The sequence below is a fragment of the Polypterus senegalus genome, chromosome 8 (assembly GCF_016835505.1).
Source record: "Polypterus senegalus isolate Bchr_013 chromosome 8, ASM1683550v1, whole genome shotgun sequence".
NCBI classification, from domain to species: Eukaryota; Metazoa; Chordata; class Cladistia; order Polypteriformes; family Polypteridae; genus Polypterus; species Polypterus senegalus.
Window position 1 is genome coordinate 71,427,286 of NC_053161.1, and position 19,542 is coordinate 71,446,827.

Sequence of the window (19,542 nt, forward strand, 5' to 3'; positions counted from 1 at the left end):
TGCATTCATCCCAGACAATAAGCTGACAATGTCGCAGCACTTCAGCCATGTTGCTCTGCTTTGATATGTTACACATGGGGGATTCAGTATGGTTGAGGTTCAGAGGCAGCTTGAAAGCTGAATGAGCAGTTCTGCCACCCTCAAGAAGAGTTGCAGCAATTCCAGAAGAAGCCACAGCTATGGCAATGTTACGTTTTGCTCGTATTTTTGCAAGGAGAAGGTTTATTAGGAATGTCTTACCAGTTCCTCCTGGAGCATCAAGGAAAAACACCGTGCCAGTGGCCGAGACAACACTCCTCATGACTTGCTCATGAACTGACTTTTGGTCACTATTTAGCAACAGCTCATTATTTGTGACTATATTGGCCAATTGCGAGGTGTTGTAAGATGTCTCTTTCAAGTACTCGGGATTTGACATAAGTTCTGCCAGTTCTCTGAAAGGTGAAGGCAAACCGTAATGATCAAGAGATTGACCTCCAATAGCAATTACGTAGTTTTCAAGCAACTGTAGACTTGTTATAGATCAAATGTAACCACTGGTGGACTTCTGTTTGTATATAATCTCATAACATCTTCTGCTATGCTGTCTTTATCTTTTTCCCATAGGTTTAAGGGGTTTTCCATTTGGCAGAACACCAGCATTACAGCAAAGAGTTCACAGATCTTTTGAGGTTACCGAGACAGAGCAGCTTCCTGTAGAGTCTCGTCCCAGTTGATATCGTCGTGTAAAAAACCAAGTGCCCTGCAGGCCGACTTATAGGTCGGATGTAGGACACCATCAACTGTTCTGAGAGATTTGAAAGACGTTGAACCTGTGATTTTGTTGAGCAGCAGTCGAAGATGGTAGCATTCAGAGTTATTCGGGTGCACAGTGTAGACCCGTCCCAGCACATTATCTTTTTCACTCCCGAATGTCCTGGTACAGGGTTGCCCTGTTTCCTCCGACGAAACATGTTGTTTGCCCACACATAATATGATGGAATTTCATTATAATGAAGTTGTTTTGCAAAATCATTGTGGTTGCATAGGTCAAAGAAAGCTAAAAGGGTTGTCAGTGGTGGATTGTGTACTTTATCGGCAACATTGCCTTCTGTGAAATAAATTGTCCGTTTTCAAAATGCACAGCAAGATGAACAACCGGAGGGTAACGTTCATGAATGGGAAAACAGAAAATGCGCCAGGCTGCTTCAGAGCTACTAATGTAACGACCAGCTTCGTATCGAGATAATTCGTCATTTTGATTTTGTATTGTAAATACTGCCTGGTCACTTCCCTTGTTAACATACTTGCAGATGTATTTGATCGATTTTACTGAATTGCAAAATTTGACATTGATGTGAGCATTGAAGAAGCGGGACAGCACAGGACTATAAGGGACCACCCATCTGTTGTCGATATCTACTCCTTTGATGTTAATTGTATGACCTCCATCAGCAAGTGCGTGCCGGCGGTACTGAGGGTAACCATCTTCTCCGGTCTGAGTTTCTGAGATGAACAGACGCGGGTACATCTTACTGCATATTCTGCTGATCATGCAGGGTGAGTTGATATTATGAGGTCCACATGGGCCGTGAATCATGGTGAATTTTACTATTTTGTGGAGGGCAGGGTCAGTCTGTGGATCAGGAATTTCCGCACGGATGACTTGATCGATGACAGCTGGTTTAATCCTATCCTTTAGCCACAACAGAATGTGTGCATGGGGAATACCTCGCTTTTGCCACTCTATGGTGTACATGTAGCAATTTGTAGAGCCAAAAATGTTACTCTTCGTGAGTAAGTCTTATCATTTTGTGAATCTTGAGATGAAGTACACGACTGATAAGGTCGTGGCGATCGTGAGGTTTTTGACATGGAAGAACTTCAGTGATGTCAGTCCATTTAGAATTGCAAGTAAATGTGATGAATAAGTCAGGGCAGCCATAATGACGTACGTATGCGTCTTGTGTACGCTTGTGCATATAGCGAGGTCCTCCAGTGAACGACGATGGTAATATCACAGCTTGACCAAGTTCTCTTGAATTAGTGTCGTTTTTGTCAATAGCATCTTTCAAGTGAACATAATTTTCAGCTCGTAGTTTTTTCTGATTTAGTCTGATATAATTTAGTCTTTCGGATTCAATTTTTGCGTACATATCAACTAAAAACTGATTTAATAAAGTTCGAAAGAAAAGGATAATATTATCATGATATTGTCTGATCATAAGCCGGTATGAATAGAAGTTTGTTGCAGAGACGGTTTTCTTCATAGGTAACTTACTGGCAGCATGAACTTGAGGTATAGACACAAAATAGCCGTCTTTACCATAGCAGAACATGAGGGGATATTAAAGTGCATCATAGGATCTGTGGGTTTCCTTAATGTGTTGCAGTTTATTGTCTCTGGTTTTCAAGACAATATCCCTATTGTCGAATGTTTGCCCAACTATGACAACACCAACTTGACGTACTGTAGGTTTATTAAACCTGGCTTTGTGTGCATGTAATGGTTTTTTGTCGGCGTGAATTACAACTTTGAAGTCTTTGTCTTCATCTGAAATACTGTCCATTGCGGAGTGGAAGTCCTGGATGTAAGTGTTATAATCATGCAGCATTTTTGTGATTGCTGCACCAGGGGTATGTTAACTCCAGAAACATTAGCGCAGCGCATTTGAGCTTCCTTTTCATCACCCCCAAAGAAATAAATTTGCAAAAATTTGTGTTCCTCAGTCAGCATAGGTGAAAGACTGCCAATCAAGTGATAGACTTGTCCCTGAATGGAGGCATAAAATTTCCCTCAACAATTTGGTTAGCACCAAATGACGTCATTGTTCACCATTTAACAGGCCCTCAAGAAGGTCAGGAAGCTTACGTAAAGGACTGAGAGAGACTTTACCACCGTTACAGCACAAACCAGGAGACTCGCATTTCCACCTATGAGCTTGACAATAGTTACAGTGAACATCCATGGATCCAATGTATACTGTTTTGTCAGATTCATAATGTATGTTTGGGTCATACACAAATCCACAATCGGCTTTTTTGAGCCAAACCTGTTGTTTTCGTATGAACTTTTCATTATTGGGATCGTACTTAGAAACAGAAGCTCTATGAACTTGTGGATTTGCCTGCAAGTATTTAGCGACAGCGTCTCCATGAACTTGTGGATTTCCCTGCGAGTATTTAGCAACAGCCTTTCTATGAACTTGTGAATTTGCTTGCGAGTATTTAGCGGCAGTGTCTCTATGAACTTGTGGATTTGCCTGCGAGTATTTAGCGACAACGTCTCTATGAACTTGTGGATTTGCCTGTCGAGTATTTAGCGACAGCATCTCTATTAACTTGTGGATTTGCTTGTGAGTATTTAGCATCAGCGTCTCTATGAACTTGTGGATTTTTATGCGAGTATTTGGCGGCAGCTACACAAAGTTGTTTCCGTCTAGGTGCATCAGAAAATGTACCCCGACGTCTGACAAACCTCCTTTTTACTGTTTTCTCACAGCTTGGATTGCTGCTGTCATAATCGGTTTGAGTTGGACTTGTGTTGAAGTGACATTCCGCATCTGTGAAGCGATGTAACCATACAACCTGCATCATCGATAACTTTGCATCCAGCTTTTGAGAGTTGAAACATTCATAAACATCAAAGTGTCTACTACTCAAATCGTCACCTGTGAATCTAAGATGTTTAAGAGGCATTGACAGCTCTCCAAAGGTGTAAAATATTTGGCCATTTTGGTATACTTGAAAGCGACAACCAAACAATTCAGCGGCAGCCATCAACTCACATGCAGAACCATAGATGAAGGGCTTAAGCATTTCACTCTAATAGTGCTCCTGTGTAATGTAATTATCTCCTGTACCGCCATCAGTCCACACCTTGAACCTGTCCCAGTCATTCAATACATAAGACACAATGTCCCTCCAGATATCAAGAGTGAGCCTGATATGTCCGTGCAATATGTAACACAGAGAATGGAAAAGGCAGGCGCCATCTCTGGGCATGGAAACCACTCGGTAAGTGATAGTTCTTTGATCGATGGTGATCACCTCGATAGACATGTTAATGGGGGTACAGTTGGAACAATAAAGGAAATGGGTACCTGAACAGTAAACTAAGTCTAAAATACCTACACAATAACTAATATCGTAATAAACGAACAATAAAACAGCGGAGAAGCCGTGGATTAAATAAAGGAAATGGGTCTCTGAACAGTAAACTAAGTCTAAAATACCTATACAATAACTATAATCATAATAAACAAACAATAAAACAACGGAGAAGCTGTGGATTAAATAAAAAGGCTGCAGTTATCAGCAGGGAGACGTGAATTCCGTTGCGAACCAAGGAAAGGAATGAAGAGACCGCAGCGAAGGATGGCCTTATATGAGCAGGCAGTCAAATTACGTGGGAGGCATGGGGATGAAGGATGCAATATAGGCAGGCAGGCAGCCAAAGAAGGGAATGAAGAGACCAGAGTGATGGATGGCCTTATATGGGCAGGCAGTCTTATTATGTGGGAGGCGTGGTGATGGAGGACGCAACGCCTCACACGACGACCGACCTGCAGGCTATGGACGTATATATGTACGTAAGTAGGATTCAGTTATGACTGTTACGCATAGAATTTTTAAATGAAACCTGCTTAACTTTTGTAAGTAAGCTGTAAGAAATGAGCCTGCCAAATTTCAGCCTTGTACCTACACGGGAAGTATAACATGGAAAAAGTTTCTGCTTTAGGTATGTGTTCAGCATTTCTTCCCTACACTTACCCAGTTCTTTATAGACACGGAACACACATGAAATGAATGTATTCCAAATAACAATGTACTGTATTATTTACCCTAAACAACTGCAGATCGCACACGCAGATAAGGAGCCTTGGCTTAAGCTGGGAGAGTTGCGCTCCGTCAAGGCGGGGGATGGGACAGCAGGCTGCTTGCTGCTTGTGCTGACACCCATTTACAAAACAAAAGAAACTGATGGAGTGGTGTGAACGGATTTAAGGTGGGCCAGGATTACAAGTTCTTTCGTCGGCTTAAGGGATTCTAGTGTTAAGCATAGTGTCTGTTAATGGTATTAACAGCAGTATCTTTGTTTTGCATTTCACTTTCGGGTCTAACTCTGTATCTGTAAAGCAAAAAAAGTAAAAGTGTGTGGTAAAGCTTTATACTAACATATATCAAAATCAAATACTGCAGAATAGGTATACTATCTTTTTAAATGGTGAAGGCATTATTTTAAGTGTTCTTAGAGTAAAATATAATTATGCAATTTGTAATTTTGACAAATGTCACTAAAATGATAGATTAATTTCTTTATTAATTTATTACCTTTCATCCCTACTAGCGTCACAACCATAGTACAAAACAGTAATGATAACAACAATAACAATAATGATATTTAGTCTGTTTGGTTCCTGAAGTCTTGAGGGCTGGATGTGATGCTTGAAGTGTACAGGGCCAACAGAGAGGTTGTAGTGGTAAATGTGCAAGAAGACCATACTTTGTGTTCTGTTGTCCATGTCTTTCAAGGTCTCACACAGTGATCCTCTCATACTTGCATGAAATACAGCTGCTGAGGGTTAGTGATCTGTATACTCCTTAGTTTCTACAAGCTGAATGCATGCTGTTGCATAGGGTCTCTTTTGCTTGTGTTTCATTTAGTGAGGTCGAACTCTAACCGGGTCATGCAACAAACTCCATCTCAGTCTCCCTCCTGTTGCTGGAGCCCAGAATTAGAGTGGTGGTCAAGCTCTTTGTGGACAGCCACACCCTAGGCAAAAAGGAGTCTGCTATAAAGTGCAGAAGGCAAGCCCAGGCAGAGCAAATACAGAGAGTAGAAAGCTAGTGCTTTCACATGTTTGTAAAGTAAGTAGAGGACGTTGGCGAATGTAAGTGAACCTTTTGGAAGTTAACAGGGGCATAGATTTATTTATCAAGGATTGCAAAAATGTGTTATGGCCACCCTTTCTTTCTAACCATAAAATGAAACAGACACTTCAGAGTTCAGGATGTGCTAGCAAGAGTCTCATTCAGTTGTGATTAATACTTCCTAATCAGAAGGACAGAGTCACATGTTGCATGACAAAATAGAGATTCCTCTTACCAGTTTCACAAAAATCTTTTTAGTTTCTTAAGGAATTTTACTTTGGTTGATGGGGTGCAATCACAGGTTTAACTTATCAGGCCTGAAAGCTGAAGTGAATGTTCCATGGCATAGGAAGAGACTGCAATGCCATTGTGTCCTACAACTTTGAACCTTTTGTCACAGAAAAGTGTAAATGTGCTTTGAAGTGAAAGAAAGTATTTACAGTAATATATTGTTTTTGCTTTGATGTGTGAGTGTGCTACATGGATTTGGAGGGTTATTTATTCTAAAATAAACAGTTACGAAAGAATTGTAACTCTTTAATGCCATGTGTAGCAGCCTTCCAGTTACTATATTCCTGTGTATTAGGCGAAGACTAATCAGATTTTTTGTTAGCTTTATACTTATGAGTATATTGATTTTTGAAAAGAATGAGGTACGTTGTCCACTGTAGTTGTAATTTTATGCATTTACTGTTTCATCTTATTTGAATAGAAAATGTTTTATTGTTCTGTAATAGGATTAATGTATTTGGCCTTCTCCTTTGTGAAGACTAACAAAAAATAATATAAAACATAAAAAGCAGGTATTAAATTTCATAATATAGTGATGTATTAATTTTGTTTACTGCTTGCCTTATCAAGGTTGAATATACAGCTTATACTGTAGCTCTTAAGTATTTTAACTATTAGTTTACTGCATGTAATCATAATCCTTAGATTATGTTTATCCTTCTTAAGTATGGCTGGGTTCATTACATATATTTAAGAGAAAATAGAATCATCCTGTTTTTAAATGTGAATGTTTTTCAGATTATAAAAATGATTTAATGCCATCCTTAAGCACCCAAACTGCAATGAGGAAATGGGCTTGGTTCTAATGCCGTGATTTATTCATTTATCTTAGATTTGTGGTATAATTTTTTTAAGTAAGCCTAAAAATGCAAATGCGGCATTATTGAGAGCAACATATTGCTCAAATATTTTGCCAGTCCTATAGAATCAAAATCGTTTATTATTTTATATTTATTTCAGTAAGATTATTCTGTTTGCCTATGTAAATGAGCTGATGTACATCTGATTTCAGAAACAGCCCCTCCTACCCCATATGCCACAATGTAAACTTTCAAGATTCTTTCAGCACGTCAGTCCTGTGGAAAATCTGTCTCAACCATTGAAATATGTTTAAAGAACTGTAAAGAAATATTTCAAATTGTCAAATGCAGCCAAATGATTAAATTCTCAGCACTCTAACCAGAGGTGTAATCTGTAGTGAAATTAAGCTTCCAGTTCTGGCTGTTGGCTGTGAAAGTTCATGTTGGTAATTATTTTTTTATAGAAAAATGTAAATAGTATTGTCCATTATGTTTAGCATGTTGGTGGTACAAGAAAAAAAAATTACCTTTTATTAATATAAAGTATGGAATCCTATTCCTGATGCTCAAAAAATGTTACTCTATTTCACAGAAGTGTTAAGTTATTTCACAGACGTTACAGCTGCAGTTGGTCTTCCAGTGACAGCTATTGAGGGGGTGGTTAAGCACGTGCATCGCATTCAATCAAGTGACAAGAATTAAATAGATGTTTTTTTAGGTACTGTATACATTTAATCCTGCATGTGCTGATGGGAAAATGTAATCATTCTAGTATGGGGTCACATGGAGACAGTGAACCCAGCAGCACTGGCTTTAAGGCAAGAAGTGAACAGGATAGATATTACTCCAGTCATTTACAGGGCTCAGTCACACAGCCAAAGAGTGTTACAGTATGTGTGCAGTCTAGTAACAAAAACCTATAAATGAAGTATCTGTTTAGTATTAACTCAGTTATTCGCTCTGGATATTTTGGGACAATGTGATCTGGAGGTACAGCAGCTAGTGTTTAATGTTAAATCTTTGGGGGCTCAGGATGGAGATGGACTTCACAGTGAAGCACATTAATCATTAAACCAGTTTTTTTTTTAGTAATTAAGAAGTATTATTGATAAATTTCCAGTATTCAATGTTAAAGCAGGTAATCATCTGTAGTTGAGTACACTTACTGGTACACCAATACATCCACAAATGCATGAGGAAGAACATGTAAACCCCATGCAGACCCTGGTGCTGTGAGGCAGAAATGGTAGCTCTACACTGCCACTTTGCCTATGGTAAAACATCTTTACTAAAATTACTAAACAGTAACCTTATTAAAACTAAATGCATAACTAAAACATTTTTACCTCTTTTCACTTGTTTGCATGGTACTTGTGTGCTTAATCTCTCACTCACTGGCTGTATCTAGTCAACCAAAGTACGTAAATGCAGAATGGTTAGTAGCAGCAGCATGCAATATCTTTTGCCAAAAAACACAATAGTTATTGCACAATTATTATGTAAAATCACACAAAACATTTGTGAAATAATGCAATTTAAAAAAAAATTGAGTGCCAGAAAAAAGTCCTTTGTAATAAAGAGTGAAAAAGGACAAACAATATAAATTGTACCGTATATAACTCTGCTGTACCTTTACAAACTTTTTTAATTGTTTTGTAGAGCTTTTTATGCTAATTTTTTGAAAAACCAGTGAATTCAGTTTTAAGAATGACAATTGTGTTTGTGATATGAAGTCTGATGTACTACTTTGATGAGGTAAACAAATTGCTCCTTTAGTGTGTAAGCCTAATTTCAGTATACATTATAAAAGATCTTGATTATTAAATGTTTTCTTTCATCAAATTAAGAAAAATTATAATGAGCAGACCAAGGTAGATTTCAATTTGTGAAAACAGACATTTAAATGTAGACAGTTGGCCAGTTCAGACAGAATTGTAAATAATTGTGAAGTAACCACTGCAGACATTACAACTCCCTAGTGTGTACAAGTCTGTAATTTGTTTTTTCTGTCTACATGTAGGAAAGTCACAGACCCCTGATGAGAGCTTTCCACCAGTTTTAACTCCTGCATCATATACCATCACTCATATAGAAGACCGAGATCCTGTCCCAGAGGAGCAGGTGAACTTTCTTCATTACCTTAGATAACCCACTTACTTTATCACAGATGAAAAAGATGACAATCTTTATGAGTGATTATTATAGTAGATAAACACTTTTTGTCAGAAATAATCTGTTAAAATTGTAAGAGTGGTGCATCAGCATAATACTAAGTAGACATGATTATTAAATTCTCTCTTTCTCAAGTGGAAGTATACAGAAGTTCAAAGTAGAGGTAAGCTCTCCACCAGTGTGAGCACTGCTTTTCTTTGTCAGCACTGGAAATAAAAATATCAGCTAGAACTTGTTATAACTTATATTAATAGAAACTCTTGTAAAGTACTTTGTACATTACATGACAATATTCAGAACAGAAAAATTGAATGTCAGAGGTTAACAATGAAAATGTCAAAATTTTAATGACGTTAAGAACTTGCATCCTGTACTTGTCAGTGTTTGTCATTCATCTGGGAATGGTTTTCCTGTGCTGTGTGTGATCATCTTTGGCACAAAGCATGACTTCGGGTTGTTGAATTAAGTATTCTACTCTCAACGTGCTATACAATACTTTTAAAATGTCTATAACTGTTTGACCTTTTTCGCATTTTGCTGCCTTATACACTGAATATGCATATTTAATTTAACCTACAAATCCAGTCCAACATGTTTGAACAAAGGCCCCTTCTGCAATGCAAATAGTAATCTTGAGGTACAACTCATTATAATATTTGAGTTATAACTCATTATGCTCAAAATGATTGTTATTTGACTCTCAGTTTTATTTTGTCATTAATCTTATGGCATTAAAATATATGCAGAGATTGTGTCAACAAAGCCACTGAGATTGACACTGTGGACCTATGATACAGTATAAAACTGTAAAGGTAATTTTAAGAAGGAGCACCAAAGAATTAAAAAAAAAATGTCAAGAAGTTTTGGAAAACCACAGATGAGAGGATTGCCACAAAAATTCAAAAGGTCTCCAATATACCAAAAACTGAATACTCAAGTGCATCACCCAAAACACTACCTATTCAAACTGGATCTAAAAGGCAAATAACAACAACCTGAAAAACGCTGCAGACTTTCCTACGTGGAATTGATTGGTGAATTAATTAATGTGTTCGTAACAACCCAAATGCCCGATGTATTCTGTATGTATGTATGTTGAGTCAAGATTTCCATGAAAAAGATAACATTAAATTGTGCTTGATCGTAGAATGTACCAGCTTCTTATGACATCTGGCTCATTTGTCTGGTAATGTGTTAAGGTGGTCTTGACAAATTGCCATGCCTGTAGATAAAATTTACTGGAGTGGATTTAAATGACCTGATAAATATGTACTAGGCATCAGTGTGGAAAAAAGCTTGGATGTGTGTGGCATTTTAACAAAAATCATCACTAGTCACAAAGTATTAAGTTTTCAAGAGAGTACATGTGCATGATCCATTTGTCCAATTTAAGGTTTTGAACCTGCATTAGTTATCCAAGCCTACTCTTAACTTTTATAATGGAGATGAAGTGTACCAAGGCCCCAGTGGGGGGGAAAAGCCCTAATACTTACTGAATACAGCAACTTTGAAGCAAAAAAGATTTTGATTTAAGAAAGTGTACTTTGTTTCGGAGGCATGCTTGTGTCAACCAAAGTAAACTGAAAATAATACATTTTATCACAGATTCTTGGTACTATGATATTGAGGTAAGTACTCATTTCTTTCTTACTTGTCTGCAGGCAGCAACAGCACATATTTCTGCCAGTTTCTTTAACACTAGAATTACCAGAGCCTACGAAAAAACTCGTAATTCCGTCCCACCTTAAACTGCTTCTTAAATCCCTTCACACCTCTCCGCCAGCGTCCTTTGTTCTCTAAATGTGCTGATAAAGAGAAGCTAGGAGCAGCCGGCTATTCCATCCCCCCACCAATTTAGAACGTGCACGAACTTCTCTCAGCTCATGCCTTGATTGAGTATCTGGGAGTGAAGTGGAGTTTTAGAGTGAAATAATAGATCGTTGTTTGGAACACACGCATTTCATGTCTGTTCCGTTTCTACAGTAATCTGTGTCAACACATTGTTAAAACAGAAACTTTTTTTATATTCTAGTAGTAGATGACAAAATGTAGGCATAAACTATATAATGTATGAAGCCTGAAGTCCAAATAGCAAAGAAACATTTTCACAAGAATAACACAATTGCACTTTTATTCAAACATATAACTGCAGAAAGAAAAAGCCGCCTTAACATGCAACATTGACACCAGTTTACTATAACTGACTCCGTGGTTCAATAGATACAGCCCCCGCTTGGGAATCAAGGGGTCACGGGTTCGATCCTGCGCCCCTCCCTTTTGAGAAGTAAACTGTTCTTAGTCTTACTGTTTTAGAATAAAAACATACATTTGATTTCAGTCTGTAACAGCCGGTGCAATTTATGATCTTTGTAAAGGTTAGCTTTTTTTTTATTCACTTTTCACTCTCTCAGTCGCGTTCAGAATCAATCCATACAACCCCATCTGACACGGCTGTTTTCACTAAAGACGCTATAGCTCTGCAGTGTACCACGATGCATACTAACGCCCCCGGTTCTGACACACAAACGCTGGCAAGCTGCCTTCTTCGTATCTTACCGTCACTTGCTTTTCTTTTTATTCAGTTTTATTGAGTGTTCCTGCTGTATGCTTTTTCTTTTGCACCCCAGGACATGCAGAAGAAAGAATGGTAAAGACCAACTTCGCGCTATATGCAATCATCAGACACTCCCCATCTGCCCGTGTCGCTCAAACACAGGAACATATATTGGTGTAAAAGTATAACAAAAGTGCACTTTTATTCAAGTGCACTTTTTCCATCGCCTTTTCCTGTAAGAAGCAGTGTACACACTTCTCTCTATGCTGTGGTTTCTATTACACACCTGAAAGAAAGAGACAATACATATGAACATATCCAGCATACAGCAACATGCGGGACTGGCAGGAACACTCAATAAAACTGAATAAAAAGAAAATCAAGTGACGGTGAGATAAGAAGACAGCTTCGCCAGCGCCTGTGTGTCAGAACCGGTGGGGGCGTTAGTATGCATCGTGGTACAGCACAGAGCTATAGCGCCTGTATTCTGTTTCTTTTGTACTCCAGGGCACGCAGAGGAGAGAATAGTAAAGAGCAGTAAGTTCGGCGCTATATGCAATCATCAGACACTCCCATCTGCCCGTTGTTTTGTTATACTTTTCAATACTTTTATACTGCTCAAACGGGCATGCTCAAAAATACACGTGTAATGCCACGAAAAGTGCACGCAGACACTTCATTTCGCAAACAAAACAAGTGCACTTTTATTCAAAACTACCTGTATAACCGAAGAAAAAGAAAGCAAGATACAGTAGGCGATTGATACGACATCTTGCATGGTGCAATGCTAAGAAGTGCAGATTTTCATTCCGTGCTATATAAAATCATCACATTCAAATATTAACAGTTCCCACACACCCAAGGACCGTCCTTCCTACATTTACGACACGTGTACTTGTTGCCGTGTACACACCTCTCTGTGCTATGGTTTCTATTACACTGAATGAGCACCTGACACTGTACTTTCTTCCCTGGGGAAGGTCCGCATCAGAGAATTTCCAGTTCCTGCATAAATTCACACCCGATCTGACGCTGTTCGCTTTCAAATAATATTGCATTAGTGCGATTATATTTTCACATATATTGTCTTTCTTTCAGGTGTGTAATAGAAACCACAGCATAGAGAGAAGTGTGTACACTGCTTCTTACAGGAAAAGGCGATGGAAAAAGTGCACTTGAATAAAAGTGCACTTTTGTTATACTTTTACACCAATATATGTTCCTGTGTTTGAACGACACGGGCAGATGGGGAGTGTCTGATGATTGCATATAGCGCGGTTACTGGTCTTTACCATTCTTTCTTCTGCATGTCCTGGGTGCAAAAGAAAAAGCATACAGCAACATGCGGGGACTGGCAGGAACACTCAATAAAACTGAAAAGCAAGTGACGGTGAGATACGAAGAAGGCAGCTTCGCCAGCGCTTGTGTGTCAGAACCGGGGCGTTAGTATGCATCGTGGTACACTGCAGAGCTATAGCGCGTCTTTAGTGAAAACAGCCGTGTCAGATGGGGTTGTATGGATTGATTCTGAACGCGACTGAGAGAGTGAAAAGTGAATAAAAAAAAAGCTAACCTTTACAAAGATCATAAATTGCACCGGCCGTTACAGACTGAAATCAAATGTATGTTTTTATTCTAAAACAGTAAGACTAAGAACAGTTTACTTCTCAAAAGGGAGGGACGCAGGATCGAACCCGTGACCCTTGATTCAAGCGGGGCTGTATCTATTAAACCACGGAGTCAGTTATAGTAAACTGGTGTCAATGTCGCATGTTAAGGCGGCTTTTTCTTTCTGCAGTTATATGTTTGAATAAAAGTGCAATTGTGTTATTCTTGTGAAAATGTTTCTTTGCTATTTGGACTTCAGGCTTCATACATTATATAGTTTATGCCTACATTTTGTCATCTACTACTAGAATATAAAAAAGTTTCTGTTTTAACAATGTGTTGACACAGATTACTGTAGAAACGGAACAGACATGAAATGCGTGTGTTCCAAACAACGATCTATTATTTCACTCTAAAACTCCACTTCACTCCCAGATGCTCAATCAAGGCATGAGCTGAGAGAAGTTCGTGCACGTTCTAAATTGGTGGGGGGATGGAATAGCCAGCTGCTCCTAGCTTCTCTTTATCAGCACATTTAGAGAACAAAGGACGCTGGCGGAGAGGTGTGAAGGGATTTAAGAAGCAGTTTAAGGTGGGACGGAATTACGAGTTTTTTCGTAGGCTCTGGTAATTCTAGTGTTAAGGGTTTGGGTAAGGAGAATGCAGCTTGGCTGCTAATAGGTGTTTTTCTTATTGAAGTACTTGCACTTAATCTACACCAGTGTGCACATTTCATTATGGGCAGAGGAGGCAGCTCAGCCAGAAATGATACTTGCTTTACAAAAATTAGACAATTGTTAAGCTGTTTTTTTTTCTACAAATAGAGCAGCAAATCACCAGTGGCTTCACATTTCTTCCTCACCTCTAACTAGAAGGACACATTAGAAGAAAATAAGTGGGAATGTACGACATGACAGAAATGGTAAATGCAAAACTACCATAGCATGTGAAAGCAGAATAATCTACTAGATTCACTTTTGCCTGGTTTCTTGCTGAAATTATAAATCAATCAAGTCTGTTCTTACCTATAAACAATCACCATCACAAAATAGTCGGTTTTGTTTGGCTTACTGTTATAAGTAAATATATAATGAATGCATAAAAATTAAATACAGTATGTTGTAACTGAAACCAATATACTGAGGATAGGCAGATAAAAAATCAAACTGTATTTGTCTCAAAAAGGAAATTAAGCATTTCACAGAAGCTCAAGAAATATTTTAATAAACAATAATAACAACAACCCCACTCAATTGAATATAAGAATTACAAAACAGAAGAAATAACTTCTGGTTGCTGATAGCAGCCACAGTGAGGCATTATAAAGACATATTGCCACAGATATAAAGATGCCCTGGTTAGCATTTGTCAGCACACTTCTGCAGAATAACCTATAGGTTTAAAGTGCATAATGTTAGTGTGCCAGAGAGAGAATGTGCAGCACTCTTCATAATGGCACTCAGTTCTATTTTCATTTTCTCCTTCACTATTTACTATACCAGGTTGAGTGTGCATCCCATAGCAGAGTCCGCTTTGGTAATCAGCTTGTTGATTCTGTGGGCTTCTCTTGAAGTAATGTTACCAGCCTAGAAATAACATAATTATAATTATTCTAAGTTATGAGACCAGTCCAGCCTGTCATTGATGTGGACCCCCAAGTATTTGTAGGAACGCACCAACCTCTATATCCACTCCCTGTCTAGTGACCAAACATAGAGGCAGTTCAGGGCAGCCAAAGTCAATAACCAATTCTTGGTTTTGCTAATATTAAGTTGCAAACAATTCTTTCTGCACAGAGAAGCAAAGTTCTCCACCTGTCATCTATATGCTCTCTCACCCCCCTTATCAATACACCCCATTAATACAGACTCCTCGTAATGACCTGGTGTTACATTTATATTCCAAGGAGTAAAGGGTGAAGAGAAAAGGAGACCGGAGTTTTCCTTCTGGTGCTCCTGTGTTTCTCACATCCACTTCAGAGATCACACATCACAGTCTTTGAGCCTCACAAACTGCAGTCAGCCCAACAGATAGTCCATTATCCAGGACACCATAAGCAACCCACCCTACAGGAAGCCCAAATGTAAGACAGCATGCCTCAGAGCTGCAATTATTCTGTTTCAGGAATTACTAAACCTGTTGTCTAGCACCTCCTAAATTCATTCTGTTGTCCCAACATCTCCAGAACAGCTATTTCTGAGGATCCTTCTATTATTTAGTAAACTGACATGCCATACAGGACATCTCATAACCAGAATCCATTCCAGGATAATTCACAATAAGATGTAATACTAGTCCTGAGCATAGCTGACCTTATTATATCTAAATGCCAAAGAGAAAGTCTCTAATTTAGGCTGCACCACTCCCAATTGTTGGTGGAGAAGAAGGGCTGTGGCCATGACTTTCATAGGCTATATTTTGAGCTTCATTTGTAGGGAGGCAGGTTTGGAATGATTATAGCATTTGCAGTTGCACACTAAAAAAAACAAGTTTTGTTTCAGATAACTGCTATTATTTTTACTTGACTGCTGTTTTACAAATGGACATTCAAATACTGTACTTGGTTTCTTGTACCTGTTACTGCATACAATTGTGTTTGTGTACCAGACATATCATTTGAGTGACAGGCTGTAATTCTTGTTTTGTTTTATTAGTTTTACATGCCTGTGCTTTTAAAATACAGTTACATTGCTCATCACCATAGCTAAGTAAATGATTTTACCACTGATGAGCCCGTTTCCATTTATAGCATAAATACCCATATTTTACTTTATGCTATTTAAGAATTATGATTATGTAAAACATCCTAAAACAAATCTATAAATACTTGAGTATGAGGTGCCTTTGTTAAGCATGTGATAATTATTGCATTCATAGCTGTATCTCTCTGTAGCTGCACACTTTATAAACAAGTGCTGCTTCAGGTAGCTGACTGCTACTATTAACTGCAATTAAACCCACCTCTGAGTCCCCTTGTGATCCTGAGCATATCATTTAACCTCACTGTACTTCAGTTCTAACAAAATATTTCTTCTATTGTAGACTTTTACATCGCTTTTCTATAAAAAGAAGTGTCTTTATTCAGTTATCAGAAGTCCAGTTTATTTTAGGTTTCAAATAGTGGGGAACAGAAGGCTTCTCAACCACTTATTCCTCCTAAGCCTACTAAACCCACTATTTCTTGGTGCTGGATTTTGTGCACCTAATAGGCACAACTTAATCTTTTTATTTTGGTTTCTAAATACTGAAAAGTTATTTTGAAAGTTATTGTGCATCTTTCAGGAACTCGAGGCCTATGTTGAGGACTGTGACTCGGACAGGGAGAACCACAGTGACTGTTTTGATTACATGTCTCCTGAGGAAAGGGAGCAGCAAAAGCGAGAACGGGAGGAGTCAAGAAGGGTCTTACAGGAACTCAAATCTGTGCTCGGCTTACGAGCCTCTGAGATGGAGAGGCAGAAGTGGAAACAACTGCTGTTCAGCGAACAAGGTCAGTATGTCCCAGTAAGCAAAGGAGGAATATTTTAGGTGTCAGTATGTATGGATATACAGTTTGTAGTGCACATATGTATAGAGAGTAGCCAGAAATGTGGAAATACCTTAACAGGCCAGTATGTGCCAAAAGAACTGACTTCACAGTATGTACCATGATATACAGAACTCTACAGTGTGTATTTTACACTGTTATTTGTCAAGAAAGTCAATCAGCTTAAATGTCGTGCCCAAATCATGGAAATAGTGTGGAACTCTCGTAACTCTTTGCTGCCGCATTATAGAACCTTTGCATATAGTGTTCTTTTAGTGTGTGTCACTTAAACATATGGCTGTTCTTAGATATCACTGGTGCGGAATGCATTATCTGTTTGTATATTGCAAATTACCCAGCAGTCCATTGTCTGTATTATTTTCACACACTGTAATGTTCAAGTTGATTGTGGGAGACAATTGCCAAATTGTGTACTGCAATCTGACTGTACTACCCAGTTGAGTACAGATCCTGACAGACTGTCATCTCCTATCTCAGTCCCATAATGACAACAACATTTGAACATCAGTAGTCAATTTATTGAACCCGTTTAATTCAATTTCAGTTTATTCGGGAGCTAGAATCTTCCCTGGCAGCCAAAAGTTCAAGGCAAGAAACAATCCAGATGTGGTGCAAACTACTGAAAAACCTTGATTATCTGTTACTAGATTAACCACCAGTCTCTATTAATTGTCAGGCCCTAAAAAAATCGGCCACACCAGCACCTACCTATTACTGTACTGTTATGTGCCTTCAGTTTTAAAAGCATTTCGTAGCTTTTCATTTTTGTTATAATTAATCTACTATACATTGTAATGGTTGATAAATGTATGCGTGTGGTGTTGGAATATTCACAAAAAAAAATGAAGTAATTAAACATGTACAAAACGGCGAAAGTGCTTCAATTATTGCTTCAATTTATGGAGAAGGAAGAACAACAGTGACCAATATATAAAGCGTGATGCCGACAAAATTGAAAAACGTGTTGATTTGTGTTAATGTTCTTCTCTATTGTAATTTTCTTTTTAAATTCTTTTATATTATGTTCTGTTGCGGGCAGCTTGTAATGCACTGTGCAGGAGCAGAAAGGTTGGAATGAATGCTGTAAGTGACTGGCTGAAGGGCTTTTGCTTTGTACGGGAAGGACATGCCTTTTAGATGTTGAGTAACAGGGGAAGTTAGGAGAAAAAGGAAGGTGCGGTGGAAGGAAGTTTTGAGTAGGGAGTGTTTGAGTATAGAGAAGAAAAGAACATAACTGACAAGATAAATTAACTGGTAGGGAAAACTTTCTTTTACTGTTTTGGAGGTGTGCTCTGTAACCACGATAAGACAGCACACCGTTTGTTACAGGAACAAAGACTCCAAGTAAAACATAGAAAACTCTAGTATCTCTGAGTTATTTTTGTTTATTAGGCTGGTTGTTAAAATATTATTTGAATCAATTAATTTTGGTAATACCGTATTATATTTTGTTAATATTGTTTTGCTTTGTAAATAAATATGGCTATTTGATAGACTACTCTACTGTATATCATTTTTAAAGTAGCTGTTCTGTTATCTGTTTTTTCTGTTATCCGTCATGGCCCCAGTTCTGACTGTGCTTACCTTCGTAATATAACATTGTCAAACCAGTTTAGAGTTTCAAAGGTCCAAAGTATGTTGTGGCAGTATTGGGTTCTAAGTAGTCATTTACAGGACCCACTCATGCATACCTCTACATTCCCTCGTATAGTAACAGTTTGGGATTGACCATTATCTCAACTTGCATATCTTTAGGAACTGAGGGGAAAAGCCCATGCAGACATCCACAGAATGTGTATTCTCCACAGTCAGACAATAGTTGGAAGCTGGATTCAAGCACAAGATGCTAGATCCACGATGCAGCAGCATAACCAGTTCTAACACCATTCACATGTGACATAAAGAAAGACAGGTTACATTTAATAGAACATCAGATTTTGTACATTGTCAAGAGGAAGCTGTTACATTTTTGAGGGAATGAGGAGATAGCAATTAATAAGTATTGAAGCAGAAGAAAATTAAGTATACAGTCAGAATCACATAAAACCTGCTTGTCAAGTGTAAAAATGTATTCTTTGATGGGGAGCAGATCCATGGGTACTGCACTAACCCAGAACAAAATATGTTGGTTTATAAATACTTACTAAATTTGTGGTTTCATACCAAGTAACAAAGGAGGAATCCTCTTCGAAAGAACATACATTGAAAATAGATCCCAGCTCCATCACAGACTCTAGTTTCTAACTACCAGGTTGGGTGGCTTGCCTGGTCTCCAGATAGTGTCTCGAGCACCACAGCACTCTTCTGTCACATCCCAACAATCTTCTCCTTTGCCTATACACCAGCACTACTATTTACATGTCATTTGAGCCTTTAACCCAACTCGCTACCTAGCTCCAGTTTCCATCTGAAGCCTGTCTTTTTATAGGTACCACTGACTCCCTGAAGTATCCTTGATTACTGACCATCAGTTCACATCCAAAAAGCCATGTGACCCTTGTCTTTTTGTCCATTACATATATTGTCTAATGCAGCTAGCCCCTGATCAATTTTATAAAAGTGTACAAACATGCACGGAGACCCCCAGGCACCAGAATATCCCATTTTAAATATATGTAAAAGATCTTGCCTGAACCCCAAGGGGCCAACTCACCAGTTTACATTACCCCACCCTTCCACATTGCTTTTTATACAATATATATGTAGAAACACACGGA

General features: G+C 38.4%; 1 protein-coding gene across 4 annotated transcripts in view; it reads left to right on the forward strand.

Moving 5' to 3' along the window:
• vezt (vezatin, adherens junctions transmembrane protein) overlaps positions 1–19,542 on the forward strand; it is an 89,161-nt gene that overhangs the window by 59,347 nt on the left and 10,272 nt on the right. For all 4 annotated transcript variants that reach the window (XM_039761252.1, XM_039761251.1, XM_039761249.1 and 1 more), the window contains exons 10-11: positions 8,965–9,065; positions 16,561–16,768. In XM_039761252.1, coding sequence (XP_039617186.1) covers positions 8,965–9,065; positions 16,561–16,768 — 309 coding nt within the window. The remainder of the gene's footprint in view (positions 1–8,964; positions 9,066–16,560; positions 16,769–19,542) is intronic.